We start from the raw sequence: 21,387 nt of genomic DNA, 5'->3' as shown, positions 1-21,387 counted from the left end.
CACTACAGCTATGGGTTTAATGTAGATAGCAAGTAATGGAACCTTAGCATTGTGCAAACTGCATGTCTAAATCATCACCCACTTGCCTCAAACTGCGTTGAGGGAGTGGAGCAGAGAGCACTTTGGCACAGTTTTGCCTGGAGCAAGGAGCGGCTTTTTAGAAACTCTGAGGATTGCTCCAAGTTCACTGAGATACCAATCCAGCCGTCATGTGGAAGATGTGCCAATAATGCAAATGTACAGTGCATTACTGCATAAGCAATTTATTAACATGAGTCAGCTAAAAGCAAGGAATTTATGAAATATCTTGGCCAGACTAGATCCACAAAATAAAATATGTAGTAAGAATGAAAAATATGCAGCAGACATTGAGCGGAGAGAGAGGGGCAAGTGGGGAAATGGCTGCCCTCCACTCCACCTACATACTCTGGTAATCTCAAAAGGACTTGCTTATGTGGCCTCCAACACTGTATGTCATGCTGTTATCTACAAAAATGGACAAAAGTTCATTGCATAGCTAAAAACAGTAGTAGCAGCAAGCGGCGTAACAAGTCATCCCTGGGCCTGTACACAGAGCATTTGTTTCAGGGCCTCTTAATCCAAGACCTGCCATCATAGCACAAACTCCTCTTGGAGTCAAAATCATTAGGACATATTAAACGAAAAATGTGTAAGAAAAGTATATAAATAACATGCAAGAATTAGTGGAGGCTCAATTCAGTATTGGGTTGTTTTTAAGTAGACTAAATAAGCAGATAACTGAAAAAACAATCACACCAGTTTTGGTTAATCAAATGTCTGATGCAGTGATGCATTCAAACGTTAATCATCATCTACGATGAAGATTCAGTGAGACTGGGTCACCGAAACTATGAATGAAATGGCTATCTTTAAGCAAACATGGATGTCGTTGATCAAGGTGTATAAATGTTTGTATGCATGTGTGTTCAGCAGATGGTGAGGTTTACTTCAGACAAATAAAAAGCCGATGTTCTTTTTTCATTTGTTTCTGGCATTGGAAATCTGTTCTGTCAGGTTATGTAGTGTCTTTCACAAGTCTCCCCAGGCACATCCTTTGAATATATGTAGTCAGCGTACCTTCAAATTCAATATACTTGTGGGAAATTTGCTGGCGCTCCACTAAAGAGCTAACAGGTAATGGGGGATAGTAATGGTTGCTATGCACTGATTGGAGGGCTAACAAAATGACGTGGAGTTTGAAATTGGTGAGTTATCACTGATAAGAAGTAGAGGCAATTATGCATTGATAGCATAAAGAGAAGCAATTTGCAGGACCCCCAAAACACAGGCCAGTATACAAGTGCATAAGTTTGAACAGACTTTTTGTATTAAGATATTTAAAGATGTAAGACAGGCTAAAGGTTCCATACCCTGCACACCCAGATGCTACACCACTGGTGGCAGCCACCTGGAAGCCTACATTTTGTCTGTACTTAGCACCATTGGCGTCAGCTAAATTAGCCTCCTAGCTCCAGTGCAAAACTGATAACGTATGAACCAAGCTGGAAAACATGTAATACAGTTGAATGCAGGCCTACAGTTCACTGGCTTAAAAAGCACTCGCTAGACTTAACAACCCCCCCTAAGACAAATGAGTACAATTAGTAGAAGAGTGTGCAGCTAATTGTGGTGTTACAGCTCTGTCACAGTGGAGCTTACTGTCGGGAGGGATGAGGTGAGATTGAAACTGACAGAGCTAGCCCCTGGAACCTTTAGCCTGTCTTACTTCTTTAAATACCTTAATACAAAAAGTCTGTACTTTGCTAGCAGGTTATAGAAAGCTGTTTTGTTCAAACTTTTGGTGGTTCAAACATTCCAACACTTCACTGTAGACTTAATGCTCATTAGACTGATGATACCATAGCTGATCTGCCCCAATTAGACATTATCATCTACATCATCATTAGCCATTTTAGCTTAGCTAAGCAGCTAACACAGTGAAATTGACTGTGAAATGACAGCAGTAATTTGAGACAATATGTAAACAGAGAGTCTGCCGAGCATAGCCAAGCCTTGTAACGACAGGCGTGATCTGAGAAGTTGACGTTCTGTGTCTTTGGAGGATATTGAATATGCTAACGCTAATCATCACCATAGCCTCAAGCCATTACAAGCAGACAGGCAGCATTTTATAAAGGACTCTGCATGTGGGAGCACAATGAACTCCAAAGGGAGATCACAGAGCAGTGTGTGAGTACACAGTGGGCTTGCAGGCTTGGCTGAGTACAAGCACAGGCATTTATCAGCCCTGACGTATTGACTGGATGTATGACAGGTGTAAATGACTGCCTGACAAGAGGGACTGTGCTTGATCATACAGTGCTGGCAGAAGCATTATGGTCAAAGGGGGAAAACACACCACTTTCCATTAATAAAACATTAGACTGGTTTTGTTTTAGGACACCTATTTCCCACTTACATCATTATATGCTACCTAAATGAAGACCAATGGCCTGTCATATATCTCAAGCCATGCCTGGAATATTCTGAAATTCTTTTACAGAGCAGTGTGCAAACCTTTCGCTTAACAATATCTAAGCTAATGTATAGTTGGCAATACATTCAGAGTACTTGATGTGTGTGCATGTTTATGCTGGGCAGTACAATTTATCAGTAAAATGTGTATCAGTATGTGAAATTGGAGCTTTCTTTGTGCTACCATGTTTTCGATCACTGTATAAAGAAGCATGGTGCTGTCTTTATAGTTGTACTGTAATAGTCTCTGACTAATGTGTGCACACATTCGGAACGGAATTCGGATTTTTGGCATTATTTATGAAAATTTGTAGCTTAAAACATGTTGAAAAATTTATGAGAGACCTGCTTTTGCTCTAGAACAGCCCTTATTAAATGTGCAGGTGCAGACACACACACACGGCTTCTCCATTCTGACTCCTCTTGTCCTTGTCGTCTCCCTCCAATGGCTTAATCAGAAGGGATTTCAGTGTGTCAAGGGGTGGTCCATCAAGAATTATGGGCATTTTCTTGCCTCAGTGACAGGGTTAGAAATCAGATGATGGGGTCAGACTAAATCTCCCCTCTCAATGATTGGCTCAATCAAGCGATTTCAAGGTCAACTGGAATCAAATCAAGAGCTCTGGTAGGAAAGGCACGTGTCTTGTAACCACCAGCAGAACATGGTTCAGAAAATTCACAGTTCAGTGGAGAGCTGAGACAATGCAGAGGAACCCAGTCTGCGTGAAATGTCACATTCATTGCTTATTTAATTTGAACTGTGTTTCACTCTGAAAAACACTGGTAGGGTAAAAAGTGAACAAGGTAATGGTATTGGTTATTTTTCTCCAAGGCAGTTAGACATAAGGATATTTTAACCTGAAATGCACTGATTACTATTTATACTTGCACAATCAATATTATAACATTAAGTTTAGATTTTTTTCCAACTTCAAATAAACTTCCAGATAACTAAAGTTAGGATCTCTTTTATCATCATTTTTTAAATGTTTGCACATGCTCATTTAGTGAGTGGTGCACATGTCATTTAGTAAGTATAACCCTATGTCTTAAATCAATTACTTCCATAGTGTAATATCCACTTATAGTGAAAGAAGTGATTCTCACACTAGGAAATGCAACAGGATGCACTGTTACATAGCAGACGGGTAAGAGTCAACAGAGGCGGCTGAGAGTCAGATGTCTTTGTCCTTCAGAAACTGTATTGGCTATTTGCACCTAGGGATTTCAAAATATTAAAATGGTAACTGGGCATATTACACTATATTGTCAAAAGTATGTGGACACCTGACCATCACACCCAAATGAGTTTGTTGGACATTCCATTCTGAAACCTTGAGTGTTAATATGTTAATATGCTCCTTTTTAAGCAGCTGTAACCGCCTCCAGCTCCGGTTCATCCCAAAGGTGTTCAATGGTGAGGTCAGGGCTCTGTGCAGGCCACTGGTGTTCCTCCACACCAAACTCATCAAACCATGTATTCATGGACCTCACTTTGTGCACAGGTGCACAGTCATGCAGGAACAGGAAAGGGCCTTCACCTAACTGCTGCCATAAAGTTGGAAGCATTTGATTGACTAAAATGTCTTTTAGTGCTGTAGCATTAATTACCTATCACTGGAACTAAGGGACCTAGCACAAACCCTGAAAAACACACCCAAACCATTATCTTTCCTCCACCAATCTACTGTTGGCACTATGGCTTCCAGTAGGTAGCGTTCTCCTGGCATCTGCCAAACCCAGATTTACTCAGCTTCAGCACTAGCCAGCCCCGCTCTATGAGTCTGTGTGGTCTTTCACACTCCTGGATGCTTCCATTTTACAATGATAGCATTTACAACAGACCAGGGCAGATCTAGCAGGGCAGAAATGTCATGAACTGATGCAGGAAATTTTAACAACTGGCAAAGGTGGCATCCAGTGACAGCGCCATGTTTAAAGTCACTGCGATCTTCTGTATTCAACTCCAATTCAACTGTCAGTGTTTGTCTGCGGAGATTTAATTTTATACATCTGTTAGCAATGCGTGCGGCCGAAACACCTGAACTCAATAATTAAAAAGGATGTCCACACACTTTAGTGTATGTTAGCTTACTTCAGCTTGCCAGTGTTATGTAAATGCTAACCTAGGCATGATTCAACAACTTGATACTGTGTGGTACACAGACATTTTAAAGGAAAACTCAACATCAAGTGTCTTAGTAAGGTACTGGGCCATCACCAACGACCAGACCAGCTTCAGTGTTCCCTGGCATAAATTCTACTGTTAATAGCCCCTCATGACTGGGGGCATTGTCATCCTGGAAGAGACCACTCCCATCAGGATAGAAATGTTTCAATATAGGATAGAAGTGATCAGTCAAAATAATGTATTGATTTGCAGTGCCACTTCCTTCTAAGGGGACAATCCAAACTCTGCCAACAAAGTGCCTCCCACAGAATAAGAGAGCCACTGGACCCCCTCACTGTAGGGCTCAAGCATTCAGACCTGTACTGTTCTCTTGGTGTACACCACACATGCACTCGCCCACTTCTGGAAAATATGGTGAAGGATAACTCATCTGACCTAATCACTTTTTTTAGCACCACTGAATTTTACACCACTGAACTCTCAATCTTTGTAATATGCAGTTTATACAATGCAACCCTAATATCAGTTACACTCTAGTCTTTGTTACTGAGGATCCTGCTATACATGCCTCGATAATGCACCCACTTTCAAAATCACATAGATCTTGACCCAAATTTTTATACATGCCACAGAGCATGGTAGGACGTGAATCTCTTAACTGTATCATACGGTACAACTGTCGGGAGACACAGGCACTTAATACTTTTATCCACTCATTTATTTAGGTTTATCCATTAATTTCCCATTCGTAAATCATTTTCATTTAGCGCAAAATGTTAACATTGGATTTAAGTTGACACGACTTGATAGAAATACAAACAGTAGACAGTGTACATGGTGTATAATGTAGGAGTAGCACATAGAAATAGTAACACATGGAAAAACAGGGTAAACAGAGTAAAACGCATGTGGACTAAGTCTACATCAAAGTCTATTAGGTCAAACTGTGGCATTAATATTTGCCAAATTCACTGCCATTATATGTAAAAACTCAGGAAACAAAGGACAGTCTTCAACAAGTGCATAGAATAAGAACAGGCTTATGAAATTTTGAAAAATGAGTGGGCTTTTCAGTCGTAAATGATCTTAAAAGGCTGTCATTTTGCATTATCCCATTTTGCTCTGTAATGAATCACACACACACACCACACACTTATCCCAGGTGGCTCTTAGTCCGGTTTGGCCGCGCTGCCACAGTCTCTGTCACTCTTCTGCCATCTGGGTGCAGAACAGGCGCCAGGCTCCGGGGTGCCCCCTCCGGAACTGGCACCGCCTCCTCCTGCACCCGCTTCTGTCTTTACTTTGGCTGCTTCCTGCATCCTGAGTGGTGTTGCTAGGTAAGCCATCAAACTCCCCCAAAAATACCATGGCAACGTCACCAAGACTGAGCCAATGAAGAGCCTGTAAGGCTGACGACACTGCAAAACTTTAGAACTTTTGCCAGCTCTGTAGCGACGGGTCCAAACTACTATGAAGAGCTGCTCAGCGTTCCACCCCAATTCTTCAGAGATATACTGCCACACACCAGGGACTCCAAGGACCAAGCAATTTCCTCTTTCCTAAAGCAGGCTGTTAATCAAACAACTCCAGATAGTACTGGGATGCAGTAAGTTACAGGCTTACTAAGCAACTGTCGCAAGTTATGATTTAGCTTCCAGAAACTCAGCCACTAAACTTGGCGAGCAGTGATATACTGCCCTGCATAAAGAGCACAAGCTTGCCTTAAAAAAAGCAATTCAATTAACTTACTTGACTTAAATGTATACATCATAAAATATACACATGCATTTGGCAATGGTGAATATATCTGAATCAAGTAAATTCAATGCATCACTTTCTTCAGTGTGAGATAACAGCGGTGGGAGTTGGCGCTAACTGTGGCTTGATGACACTAAGCTTCAGAACAATGCAATGTGATAAGTTTTTTGGTACGTCTTTTGTGATCGTTTGAAAAATGCAGAGACCCCATTTGTGAGACAGCTGGGGGGAGTGATAATCAAACAGTTTCTCACATAAGGGCTATTATGTGAGCTCTCAGACAAGTGATGAATCTTAAAAACAAAGATATTTCACTGTCTAGACCAGGGGTGTCAAACTAAAAGGGCCATACTAAAAAATCTCTACAAATCTGTCTTTTTCAATGAAACTTTTGCTATGACCCAGCTTGGCCAAAAAATATAACAACTAAAAATATGTAGTAGACTATGGAATATATGTCATTTTGTTAAACAAATAGTCTGGTAAGTACAATTTACTCCTCCCTCCAAATGCAGCTTATCACCCGAGACATGTTTGATGTCTGAATTTTGCTTCTTTAACACTGGAGCTATGAGGCTAATGTAGCTAAGAAATAAATAAAGATTATACTTTACCAATTAGCATCATGCAAACTGCTTGCCTAAATTTTCACATACTTGCCTAAAACCACACTGACCTGTTACAGCTGAAAGAGGAAGTATCATTGAGTTAAGAGAAAGAAACAAGGTAAAGTATGGTGTGTGTGCGTGCTGCTGTGAGACGCCCCGTAAAGCCTGAAATAGTCATTTAAGAGTCATAGCTGTTGGGTTGTTGTTGTTGTTTTTTTTTGGGGGGGGGGAGTTTTTCAGACCATGTCACACATATTTACATATTAATGTCACATAAGCAGGCTCAAAATAAAGATCCAGCTTGATGTTTAGTTCTCAAAATAAAATCAACATTATACTGATGAAGATATGATGACAATACTAGATAAATCACTTAAATCCTCAGAGGACACCAAGTCCTTCACCAACTTATTAATTCTCTTTCAATACTCTCACAATCATCAGATTCATCTACTCAGGGAAGGGTTCTGAAGCACAACCAATGTTACAGAACTTTCTTCCACACATTGTGTGTGATTACACATTTCTACTATAGATATCTTCAAATTTAAGTATAAATTTAAGTCTACTGAACAAAAATCTAAATGCAACACTTTTGTTTTTGTTCCCATTTTGCAGCAGTTTGAATTTAAAAAAAAAAACAGGACTTTTTCCCAGGAATGTGTTGTGCTAGTACAGGCGAATGGTGGTCACGCCAAATACTAATGTGGGAATTCTGTTACATTACCCACCCTGGGTTTCAAACTCATTTAAGTAAAAAGTGTTGCATTTATATTTTAATATAATAAAATTTTTATATTTATTTTTTTCAGTATAATATGAAATAGACTTGCTTATGTAATGTCTGACAGTGAATGCCAGGCTGTTATCTACAGAAATGCACAAAAGTGTATCACACTGTTGAAACTGTAGTAGCGGCCATCTTGAAGCCTGAATGTTGTCTGTATTTTTGTCTATTCATTCCTTTGTGACTGTGTGTTCCACCGTGTATTATTATAAGCGTGCTAAATTTGCACCCCATGCACCCAAAAGTCTGAGGCACTTTGTCCTAACTGGGCTCTTTTCCAAAACTGCCTAAAGAGAGCAAAATGCAGACAGGCATGACATCAGCAGATGACCAAAGTCCCCCTAGAACTAATGTCGCTGCATTTTGGGATTGACTCTGAATCAGTGTTAGCTCTGTGCTAAAGTATTTCCAAAAAAATTATGAGGTAGGAACTAAAAGGAATAGTTCAGTAAAAAGTCAAATCCTGTTTTACGTGTTTGGCATCTGAAGTTTGCTTCTTTTGTTTTGCACTAGAGCTAGGAGGCTAACAGCTAACATGTTAAAGTGGCTTATACTGCTTCAATTAGCATTTGACAGAATTCAAGGTCCAAGATGGCTGGTACTGCTGTTTTTATCTGTACAGCATACTGTTTTTGATTGTTTTTATAGGTAACAGCACTTAGTACAGTGTCAGAACCAACATAAGCCAGTCTATTTGAGATTACTTTACTTCACAAGGCTTAAGGCAAGCATGACATGACAGCGCATGGCCCTAGGCCCAGTCACACTTGAATTTGCCAGTTAATTTTTAGGAGCAAAATTAATAACAAATTCAAAAAAATTGTTTTGAGTGAAATTCATGAGCAATTTTATGTGTCAGATTTCTGGAACAAAAATTTGGTCAACTTTGGTGAACGCTGACATGTGAAGTAATCCTCAACTAATAGCACTACTGCACAGACTGTGTCGACCTCCGACAGACTGAACCTCCAAAATGGAGGACATACTAATTTAACCTGTGTTAACCATACGCACTAACATTTTGCCATTTCTTCTCCACTCACTATAAATGGCCCATAAAAGAGAGACTGCATGATATGCAGTCAATCAGTAGAATGCAATATTGTCTTCAATTTTGTTTTGTTTGTGTTAGCATCATGGCTAACTACCTAACTAATAGCTCCACACGAGGCCGTCAACCATGCCAGTCATCTACACAATTTTTTGCCAATCTTCCAGTTTACTCCTGTTTCACAAGGCAACATGAAGTGTAATAGTTTAGTGTGACTGTGGCTTTAGACTGAAGTTTGCACAATGCTAGCTAGTGAGCTTTCTTTACTTGTTACCTACTTTAGCCTCATAGCTGCAGTGCAAGTTTAAAGAAGGAAATTTTGGTAACATATAATGCCTCAGCAAACTACATTGGTGGTGAAGGGAACATTTTATTTAAGAATAAACTTAACTTCAACTTCAAATACCTTTACAACTATAGCTCCCATGCACTGTGATCCATAGTGAGGTGAAGGGCTTTGACACCAACCTTATAATATCGTGCATCCATATGGCCAGCTGTAATTACTGTGGCATAAAGTAGCTCTGCTAAAACAGATAGCAGCAAACGTAATGAAGTCTCGTAAAGCCTGTCCGTATGGTGTGCTTTATGAGACCAGTAATTGCACTGAGCAGACAAGATGATGCCATGGCTAATGTCTTCACCATGCATGCACAATGAGTTCCATTTACATGCTGTCATAAAACCTCCAGAGCTTCTATGATTCACTTACAATGCATTGCTTATGTCTCAGTGGCAGTAGTAGTATCAACAGATATGGTTTAAAAGCTTAGGTTTAAAAAGAGGGTTTGGCTCGTCATTGTCCATGTCCATGTGCGAGCAAGCTCTCCAGGCCGAGCTCCTGCACTGCAGGTGATTTCTGCCTGGGTGCTGTGCTCTAAGCTGCAATCACAGGCCTTGAAACAAGGAGTGCTGATGCTGCTCTTTTTTTAATAAATGCCATGGAAGGAGCACAGTGGACACATGTGTGGTAATCACAGAATCCATGTGTGGACCCTAGTTGGTGAGCTATGGAACAGAGTAAGGTATGAAATGTACAAAGAAAGCTTTCTGCACTCCTGCTGTATCAAAGCATCACTGTTCCAGTCCAAATGAAAATCATCGCTGGCGTAAAAATCTTGTACCTATTAACAGGAGAATGAAAAAGCTTTCGTAACTTTCAATGTACATCAATGTAATTAGATTTTGGACCATTTATCTTGGACCATCCATTGTGAAATATTCATATAATGTAATGCAGTGGTCACCAACCTTCTTCCTGGAGATCTACTTTCCTGCAGAGTTCCAACCTGCATGTTTACCTAACATCAATGCATTTGATCAGACCAATCAAGAACTTCTGAAGAAGTTAATAGGTTGCAGCAGACATAGCAGTCTGTGGTTGGAACTCTACAGGAAGGTAGATTTCCAGAAGAAGGAGACCACTAATGTAAGCTGTAGTTATGAGGTTTTATTATGAAAACAATGATTTGAAGCAGTTTGTTTGAAGTTGGAGTTGGAGCTATGTGTACTAAGTTCTTTTATATATACCGACCAGAGACACTTTAAGTACACCTCCTTGTATCTAGCTCCACTTATCATATAGGTGCACTTTGTAGTTCTACAATTACCGACTATTATCCACCTGTTTCTCTGCATACTTTGTTAGCCCCCTTTCATCTTGTTTTACAAATATTATTTGGGTGGTGGGTCATTCTCAGCACTGCAGTGACACTGACACAGTGGTGTATTAGTGTGTGTTGAGCTGGTCTGAGTGGATCAGACACAGCAGTGCTGCTGGAGTTTTTAAACCCCTCAGTGTCACTGCTGGACTGAGAATAGTCCAGTAACCAAAGTATCCAGCCAACAGCATCCTGTGACCACTGATGAAGGACTAGAGGATGACCCACACAAACTGTGTAGTCTGTGTAGCAACAGATGAGCTATCGTTTCTGACTTAACACCTATAAGATGGACCAACAAGGCCAATGTCTAATAGAGTGGACAGTAAATGATTAAAAACTCCAGCAGCACTGCTGTGTCTGATCCACTCATACCAGCACAACACACACTAACACACCACCACCACAACAGTAATACTGCAGTCCTGAAAAAGATCCTAAACCTAAATAATACCTGCTCTGTGGTGGTCCTGTGGGGGGGTCCTTAGCATTGAAGAACAGGGTGAAAGGGGGTTAACAAAGTATGCAGAGAAACAGATGGACTACTGTACTTGCAGAGTTGAAGTGCACCTGTATGGTAAGTGGAGCTGATAAAATGGGACAATGAGAATGAAGAATGAATGAATGAAGAGGGCAGACATAACTAAATGGAAATGACTCGCGCATGATTGATGACTAAGATTAGATTTTGAATAGGGCTAGAAATATTGAACTAAACCAGAATATAGCCCAAAAACATTCTACCAAACCCAACCCAAACCACAGTACTAAAGTTTATACCTAAACCTGACTGTAGCCAAACCAAGTTCTGTCTAAACCCACACTGAACCCACTGATTTACTTCACTTTTTCGCACACACATTGACCATTACAAATGTCTCTAATGTATCAGACTTAAGCCCTTTTGACAGTAGCCATAAAATGCAATTTTCCCTTCAGTTTTTACGCTATGCCCTTTTGTCTTGAATAACGTTGATGAAATATATTTCATTGGAAATGCGTATCAATAATTAAACAGGAGGCAAACTGGATTTTCGCCGCCAAGCAAGCTGGTTAATATTTAGGTCAAAAGGCTGATATTTATAAAAGTGGTTTTATGCTTGTTTATGCTTGTGTTGAAATGCTTTTAACAGTGGATGTTGCAACGCCTTTTTATCTCAGCACAGTTGTCTTTAAGGAGGGTTCTCACACTTCTCCTTTCAACCCTCATTGCTCACTAGCATCTCAACAGAGAGTCAGAATATTTCACACACAGAGAGGCAACAGGCAACAGAGCTTCCACAGGCCAGAGTCCTTATTGCTGTAATTACAAGGACTGTCGAAGTTAACTCGTTAATAACACTTTAATACTATAAATAAGTAACAACACAAATTTTTTAACTCTGTTAACACTTTACTAGTTTGATCTTCAAACCACCCATAGTAATGCAGGCTGAAGCCAGACACAGGAGAGACAGTTCACTGGTTGAAAAACTAAAAGTGTCACTGGAGTGGTATCCTCAATACGTCTTCAGTACCTTTACAATAATTTCATTTTACACTGTAATCATATTATGCTGACTCCATACATACGGGTTCTTTGTTTCATTTTACTATTTTAACACATTACAAATATGTTCCTTTGCCCTGGGAAAAACTTCTTTCACACACAGAGCCAACAGTGCCCTACACACATAAAGAAGGTGGTTCATCAAGGGTCCTTTGGTAAAAAAAAAAAAGGGTTCTATATAGGAACCATGAACACTCAAAGAACCCTTTGCATGATTAAAGCGTTTTTTGCATTGTAAGAAAAGGTGTAGATGGCTCCATATATAATCTTTTTGGAAAGGGTTCTATATAGCACCATAGCATTCTTCTGTGGTTACAAGCTTGATATTGTGACAGCACCTATAATTTTTAATAGTGTAAGCTATGAAAATGCATCCAATATATCGCTTTACAGTAGCAGCCATGCCAGTTCTGAATTCAAACTGGTTCAAGGGAGGGGCAGAGCTTGGCAAAGACACAGAGCAGCAGAAAGAGAGAGAGAGATAGAGGCGAGAAGAGGAGAATGAGAAGCTTTCTCTTTTCCGAAGCCTGACACCATCTCAAGTGGATGTCACTCTTCACCAGCTGAGGGTAAAATCACGTAACACACTCTGTTAGGCTTCCGATACGCAGAGGAGAGATGCGACAATTTGTCCGTCAACACGGCTTACTCGGCTTGCCATTCCGGATGGATGAATGCTATTCTTGTTCAGACACAGAGAGAGACGGTATATGTGAGAGTGGGAGAAGAAGTGAAACAGGTGAATAACAGCTCATTCTCTGAGGCGCGGCGTATAATTACGTTTGCGAGCTGGGCTGGCATGCCCATCCACAGGGTTCAAGGGCTTGGAGCGACTGCCCACTGAGTGCCACTCAATACCATTTTAATCACACTCTAAAGGCCAGCTTAAACCTTCCCTGTTTGTGGACATTAGAGCTTGTCTGCTTAAAGAGTGCCATCTCAGCGTAATCCAACAAAAGGCAACAGGGCTTCCACAGGCCAAAAGAGTCTTTACTGCTGTAATTACAAGGGTTGTCGTAGTTAACTCAGTAATAACACTTTAACACAATAAATTATTAACAACACACATTTTTTACCCCATTAACGCTTAGCATTTTACTAGTTTGACCCCTCAATCCATTTGTAGTAATGCAGGCTGAAGACAGACACAGGAGAGAAAGTTCACTGGTTGAAAAATGAACTAAACTCTTACTGGAGTGGCACCCTCAAGGGTACGTCTTTAGAAAACATAATTCCATATTACACTGCTATGATACTATGTCGAATCCATACGTATTTTATTTTTTTATTTTAAAATAGTTCCTTTTCCCTAGGAAAAACTTATTTAAGGTTGGACAGTTGGACCTTAAAACCATTGTGGTACCTTTCAGGGTACATTTACATTGTACATTGATGAACAAAAATGTAGCTGTACGATACCCTTTTTTTCTGACATTGTAGTGGCCAAGATACGTTTCTCCTCTCCTACACAAATGTTTAGGTTTACACTCTGACAGAATTTCTTTGAGTGAGCTACAGGTACAAAATGACATACATTTTGCCAGCAATAACTGCAAATTCTCAGGATTAAGTATATATGAATATACTGCTAAATCACTAAACCACAGCAAGCTGTGTAAAAGTTTGCACTACTGACTTCTCGTCAGATTATCTGTAATATCACTGCATAGTAACAGTCTTTTAAAAATTAACATATCGCAGGTCACGATTTTAATGTGACTTCATTCAGCTGGCTGCAGTATGAGAGTGACAGATGCAAAGCCTCACATGCTCTTTGAGTCAAAGACCGAAACCTTTTGCCCTGTGGGAGACAACTGCGGGTCAGAGTGCTGATCAAACAACTCTGATCTGTCTTCCTGGATAAGAATGGTGAACAAGCTTGAAGGGTAACAGAGGGACTGAAATACAACCCTGGTTCTCTCAATGGCCAATGAGCATCCACCTAATAATGAACTGAAATAGGCAAAAGAAATTATTCACTTTGCCTATGAAGGCCCTACACAAGCCTGCAGTGCCCAACCAGTGTATCATTTGGCTGATAAAATCAGCTGATATTAATGTTACATAGATTCACTGGTATCATAAAATGCCAATTAATTATAAGCAGCTTCTTCTTCTCTGTAATGTACACATCTCTTATATGAGAAGAATTGTTCAGTTTGTAATGACCTAAATAGTTTCATGCTTTGATGCCAGCCTGAACAAAGATGTTAATCTGTGCAAAAAAGCTTCACAAAAGAAAATTAAGAAGTAATTAAAAGTAATTTAAAAAGGGCTAAGAATGCAGGGAAGCCTCACCCCCTGCACTGCAATATTTTTAAATTATTTAAGACTGGTAGACTTTGCTGTCTTGCTAAGGTTAAGAAATCTCACTTTTGTCTCACTTTTGACCGTTCAAAGCTGAGAGTCTACTGCAATCTGCTACATTTTATATAAATAAAATGTATTTATATGAAATTTTATTGCCCAATTTTATTATCGTCATTTTCAGCTCCTTAAAACAAAAACAGATTTTTCACAATTTCTGCTTAATCACTAAGATGTAAACAAAAAAATTTAAAGTGGTTGGATGTAAAAGGCTCTGTTCTAGAGAAAATTACCAAGCTAGAGCTGTTCAGTGGTGGAGATAGGAACCAGACGTATAAAGAGTTTAACGGCTCTAAAAGCTCCGTCACAGAAAGTTAGTACACAAAATTGATATGAATTCGCTGTCTGATACCTAATATGTTGTTTTATGGATTTTTAAGATAAGATATTGCACTTTCTAAAAATACATTCATGGTGGAGAGGTACATGAAGGCCATTATAAGATAAAATAGTTGAATTTACAGATTTATCACAATTTTATCATGATCAGCATTACACGTAAGAACTCAGAAGTATTTCACTGGTCATTTTGGACAATAAATAAAATTGCTATGTTTGTTTTGTACACATCAAAACCCTAGTTACTTTCACCCCCACTGTAAAGAAATCAAAGTCAGTAAGCTTCTCTACAAGGAACCATTTCACATCAAACTATTCTAAATGACTTTATTGTCAACTGAATTATGCAGAAATGATGAAACATCAGTGGAATTCCTCTTTACTATCAGTACTGATATCATGAAAAAAATCTGATTGGTCATGCCCTTACATACATAGATAGAAGGAGTGATCTAACTAGATTTATCTTGACCTTGGCTGAGTAGAGCAATGATCAGCCAGTGATCAGCCTAATTACAGTTACGGATGTGAACGAGGACACGGTGCTGCACAATGAGATGAGACGGGGAAGCACATTTCTGCAACTCAGCCCAGCTCTTCCTCCTGTCTAATGGAATGGAGAGTGGGGTATCTGTAATTCAGAACCACACACACACATGCAGGCAGGCAGCAGGAGGGCTGCTCACTGGGCTGTAGTAACCTGCACGCTTGGATCCTATTAAAAGTCCCTCTTTCAGCACGTTTTTCCCCCGACTCTCCTGATGTAAATGCTATGGCAGGCAGCCAGCCCAGATGCCGGCTTTAACCTCCTGCTGTTCACTGTGAAAGCCAACGCACTGCTTTTCACTTACAGTAGGCCTATGTTCTACTGACTACTGTACATCTGAAGGGTGTGAATCCTTTGACCTTGTAATTTAATTTGATCACGATTCTTTAGGAAACGATTCAGTTTGATTCATTTCATTTGGTACAATTCTGAATTAAAGTCAATGTGAATCGGAAATATTTGTGCCTTTTCCCTTTGCATTGTAATGCACTTCTGACTGAAATACAGTATCAGAGAGGGTCTCTGAGCTGTAGGTGGGGTGGCAGGAGAAGACTGATAATGGAATAATGCTAGCTGAATCTACTTCCCCCTGACTTTTATAAGTTTATAAGTGTGTTGTCAGGCTTTCTGTTCTTTTCTTAGCGCTAGGAAACAGGTCACAATTATTTTTTATAAATAATTTAATAATTTTGTGTTGTTATAATGTATTAGACAGTGAAAGTTTACTTTGCACATGCTACACGACCAAGTGCCACATAACATCTACCAATGTAACATCTATAGATTTAGTCGCCACCTTCAGATCGATGCACCACTGTTTTTTACTCCTACTTTGTATTTAATATGTCAATTTTACTGAAAAAATGCTGAATTTGGCGATTATATTACTGAAATGGGGGTAATGCCGCATGAATTGTGTTTAAGTATGTTCTCTATGGTGGTGCTTATGCCACTACACACACACAAACAAACACCCACTCCTGCCACGTTCCAGTTGTCAGCTGAGTTCCGCAGCTCAACAGAAGAATGCCAGGCATTACAGGCATTCACAATGGCTCCAGTAAAACAAAGCGAGCTGCAGCGTGTGCCAGCGTTTCACTGTGGACTCAGCACTTAACTCTAATGAGAGCTACTTTTTTGGCCATGGCCCCGGAGCAGGGGAACGCCACTGACGTAATGGCCTCGCACGGGCAGTGGAACGACGGAGAGATTTCAAGAGTAATCCCAAACGACACAGCACGGAGAGCCACTCATGGCTTGTTGCACAAGCCTCTTTCACTGGGCTGCGGATATACTGGAATTACCAGGCCACGGATCAGCCAGGTTTTAAAGTTCAAGATTACTTGTTGTCTTTTTGTACTGAGGTACACTACAGGCCAAAACATGGACGCAAAGTGATTTTTTTTATTTATTGTTTCATTTTTTCTACAATTAATTCTGTTTGCCCACAATAAACACCAACATTTATTGGCATTATTCAGCCAAATATATTCTTCCAAACCGTTGCACTGGTTTTCAGTTGGGGCTGCATAGACTAGTCAACTAAAAAAATACTGCAGGAAATGAAATTCCACTGCAAGCTGTGTAATACTACGCTGAAATACAGGCTTGTATGCCTAACCCTAACCACTGTCTCTAATAGGAAAGGGCAATTTGACAGACGTGCGAAACGGCCAATCACAGACCGTTTATGAAATATTTACATTGTCATATTATTAAACTCAAATTGAATAAAGTGGAGCTGGTAAACACACAAGGGCATCTTGTTTACTTGTTACTTGTGGCCTCAAACTAAATTCAGGAATAATTTCTTAAAACAGGATATTTTCATAGTTTTCTGGTTCTGCGACTGGGCTGTCTTGCTCTGGAATTGGTGTGCAAAGATACAACTGCTGGCTACTAGCATGTAGCTTGATAAATAATCATTTGTTTCCCATCAGACTCATACAAGCAGTGCAGAGAAGTGCAAATAGCCTGAGACAATTTAAATTCTCCAAGAGAGTTGAGATTCTAAGTGCTGTAGTGATTTTAAACACTTCTGCAAAGCACATCTCACACCTCAAACCGTAGCCCCCCCAGCTGCCCCAGCCCCTTACAGCAAGCTACAAACAAAATACTTTCTTTTAAATATGCTTTTTTTAGCCAACAAATAGTCATTAAACCCTTAGTTTTCAGTGCTGCATTCTGTATATAAATGCAGACTGTATATTCTGTATATAAATTCCGTATATAAATGTAATGATTTGTTAACATTTTATTTGTTAAGACTTTTTGCAACATTCAGTTTACTTTAACCCCTTAAAATCCCAGGGTTATTACATATTAAGGCTTATTATTCAGTAACTGCAGGGACTTCAATGCAAACAGGGTGAGTAGTTTACAGAAGTCTGTAACAAAACTTTGGGCCTGCTGGTGGACCCTGGCCATTTAAGGGGTTAAATCTATTCACACAGCACAACAGTCTAATAATAATCTAATCATAAATATGCAAAAAAGCATCATAACAGTGTAAATGTGGCGGACAGCGATGCATCTTATCTGGAATGCTACAATGTTTTTTTTAACCTTATCATCCGTTAGGTACATTTGATTACCACTGACAAAAACTTGTGTTTCCTTGTATTTAGTAAAAGAACAGAAGACCTGCTGAGGCGAAGCTCACTTATATGGAATGGAAGCCAACCAGATGGTGCTAAAGCAACTGCCCATTGACTTTTATAAGTGTGTTGAGTGGACAGGTTTTCTGTTCTTTTCTAAGTGCAAGGAAATGGATCAAGATTATTGTTCATGGTATCAAACTATATGCTAGATTAGGTTGAAATATGCTGGACTATTCCTTTAATGCTGTGTTGTTATAATGTCTGGGACAATGACACAGATAATATTGCACATGCTGTATCACCAACTGCAACATCACATCAACCATGTGCAATGTAACAGTTATATAACTTACAAAAACTAATCATATGAATACCTGCGCCAATTCAAAAGTAGCAGCATCCAAAACATACACTCAGTCTCGCTACTGTTCACATCTGTTACTCATGAAAAGCAAAGAACTTCCAAAAATGAGAATTAGCTTCTGTGAATTACAGCCTGCAGTTGTACTTCAAAAAGAAAGAGAACCTCTCATGAAACAGGATTTTAGACCGAGAGGTATTTTAAATTTACTGTTTACTGCGATACCCAATGTCACCACTATGTTTCAAAACCAATAAAAAACTGCCCACAAAAAATATGCCTTCCAGATGTAGCTGCAGAACATCTGTTTTCAGGGCGGGAGCTGTTAAAGACAGAGGAAGTCCGCTCAGTTTGGATTGGAAAGGACCAAGACAGAATACACAGCCTTTGGCTATCTTTGGCTTCAAACTCACAGGATCACAAGAGTTCATTGATAAAGCGATGCAGTGACTGGCTCTGACAAGTACAACACAACGCTTTGTCAGTGCTAGAAGATCAAGAAAAAGAAATGTGCACTATGCAAAAACAGAGTAGCTCAGAATGTGTGGACAGCATGATTAATGCTGGACATTTTATTCGCTGGACAAAAAAGAAAGTCCTGGATTAAACTCCGATCAGAGTAAAAAAAAAGGGTGATTATTTACTGGTCTGGTGAGTTCTAATCCAAGTCTAGCCTGCCTAGCTGCTGATTTACAGGCTAGTCATGTTAGATTATACAGCAAACTGATTAACATAAAATGTGTCTTTGAAGGTAATACAGCAGTTACCAGAGAGCTCAGTCGTGCTGTTGTGACAAGAGTTAGGGTTAGGGTAAGCAGGACCATCAGCCAGCCCTGCTTGATGCCTTTAAAGGGCCCATATCCTGCATTTTTCTTGTATTTTATTTTTTTCACTTATGTTCTGTGTGGGTTTATGTACCATTAACGTCATGATTGATGTTTATTTGGGTATTTCGGGAACCTTTCTTTATCCCTTAGAATTAAATAGGCTGTGCCGTTAAGACTGGTATACGCAAATGATCTCTGTTCTGATTGGCTGCCCTCATTCAAAAAGCAGTCTGGACTGAAACCGTCCTTAAAACTCTATTATGAATGGGCAGGACTAAACTGCTGCAGGTTGAATGGGCAGATATATGTAGATGTGTTGGTTTTTGTGACATCACAAAAATATTGAATTCAAAATGGGCTGTTTTTGCAGCTTAGCTGCCACATCGACTGGGAAGCAAACAGTATGTTTTGAACACACTACATCAAACACTTTTATTTCAAAAAGGTGAGTAGAACATTGGTTTTGCGTGATATGGGACCTTTAATGCTGTGATGCACCACAAAGTTCTCTAAAGCCAGCCCACCAAAAGAAGTTTTAAATGTTTTATTCATAGATCACATTATGTATACGAGCTCCTCTTGCTCCCACAGGAGGCAAAGTACAGTGCAAAGTACAATTTTAAAGAGCCCATATAACGGAAAACACATTTTTCCTTTTTTTTTTATAATAAAAGAGTTCAATGTAGCATGTAAACATTGATCATTCCTGTCAACACTCCCCCAGTCAATATGGCACTTATATGGAAACTATGCTGCAAAAACATCCTGTTTTGAATGTACTGTTTTTGTGATGTCAAAACATCAACACATTTACTAGCATCCACCTACAGCAGTCTTGCCCCGCCCATTTGCACTGAAGTTGTAAGGAGTGTTTCTGCTTTAGAAAGAGGCAGAAATTGTTTACTTAATTAAAAGTGATGTCATTCACTTATATTAGTCTTAAAGGCACAGTAACTAAAACACGGATATAGAGAGGTTGAAAATGGTCATGTAAAAATAAAATAAAATATGACTGTCCCACACAAAAGCGCCTCATAAGTTGACCAAAAAAAAACAAGAAAAATGTAGGATATGGGCCCTTTAAGAGTGAATTTGAGTCTGTGTAGTACCATACGTGGAGATAGATAGACAGACAGACAGACAGACAGACAGATAGACAGATAGATAGATAGATAGATAGATAGATAGAAAAATGGATGGATGGACAACAGATGCTAGACAATAAGGCTAAAGAAACGACTTATTCATCAGTCATTCAACAGTTTTAAGCGACACTGCTCAGTTTTTTGACATATAAAGACGCAGGTCGATAACGTGCAAAGAAGCCAATAAAAGTTGTCCCCTCCACCACCAGCCACACTAACTGCTTTATGAATTAATAACTACATGTTTGTCGACTTTTCTCCGTCTTAACCTTGACAGTGAGTCTGTAGTCCTGCACAGCGCGGACTCCGGAGCAGGTCAGGTGAGCTCTACAACTATCAGTGGAATTAGTAGGCAATGCTAACTGACAGTGTTGAGCACTTTCGAGGCAGACTTGTGAGAGACACTGGCACAATTCTGTTAAATACTTTTTTGTTATGTATATCATCATGTACTAAAATGCAATAAGAGTATGCTCTTACCGTTCGTGTTCATGGTGAGAAGTGTCCTCGCCTCCAGTAACGACCAAGCACCTTAACGTTACACTCCCGTCATGGTCCCCGTTTTATGGCTGTTTAAGGACAGTTATTTACACAAACACACAAATTACTGATGAAGTGTTTTCCTCCTGAAAAACTGGAGGAGGAAAGCGGAGTCCCGGAGAGCAGTTTCTGGTGTCCGGCTGGCGAACAGACGCGGACAGAGCGGAGTGATGGGTGGCTCCCCGCGTGAGGAAACCGTTAAAACAAGCCCGCTGCTGTGGTCGCTGGCTAGTCCGCTGCTAAACACAGAGTTTGAGTGAATCAGTCCGCAGCGCTTCGTCCTGTGAGGACTCGGCTCCTGCAGTCCTGTGTCCCGTAGGTGTGCGTGTGGCGGTGTGTTCACAGTCCCGGGCTGTCAGTGGCTGTGCCATGCCCCTCTGTTTGTGTGTGTGTGTGTGTGTGTGTGCGCTCCATTGAGGAGAGAGAGAGAGAGAGAGAGAGAGAGAGAGAGAGAGAGAGAGAGCGCCCCATGTGCTCACAGGACAAAGCCGTTAGCCGTTTCACTGACGGTGAGGCATAACTAGTTAGCTAGCAACTTCCACCCTCAGGAGTGGTTTGGTAACGTTACTACAGGTTTACTGTGGACATAGTTCTGTTCAAAAATCAATTAGTGAATATTA

At 40.0% G+C, this 21,387-nt stretch overlaps 1 protein-coding gene across 1 annotated transcript in view; it reads right to left on the bottom strand.

Moving 5' to 3' along the window:
* LOC118819725 (actin-binding LIM protein 3-like) overlaps positions 1-21,130 on the bottom strand; it is a 115,346-nt gene extending 94,216 nt beyond the window's left edge. The window contains exon 1 of the mRNA XM_036587628.1: positions 20,708-21,130. Within this exon, the coding sequence (XP_036443521.1) occupies positions 20,708-20,720 (13 nt within the window). The 5' untranslated portion in view covers positions 20,721-21,130. The remainder of the gene's footprint in view (positions 1-20,707) is intronic.
* Positions 21,131-21,387: the final 257 nt, after the last annotated feature.

Source organism: Colossoma macropomum, unplaced genomic scaffold (assembly GCF_904425465.1).
Source record: "Colossoma macropomum unplaced genomic scaffold, Colossoma_macropomum, whole genome shotgun sequence".
Lineage (NCBI taxonomy): Eukaryota > Metazoa > Chordata > Actinopteri > Characiformes > Serrasalmidae > Colossoma > Colossoma macropomum.
Note: the sequence above shows the minus strand (reverse complement) of the source record. Positions and strands in the feature narration are given on the sequence as shown.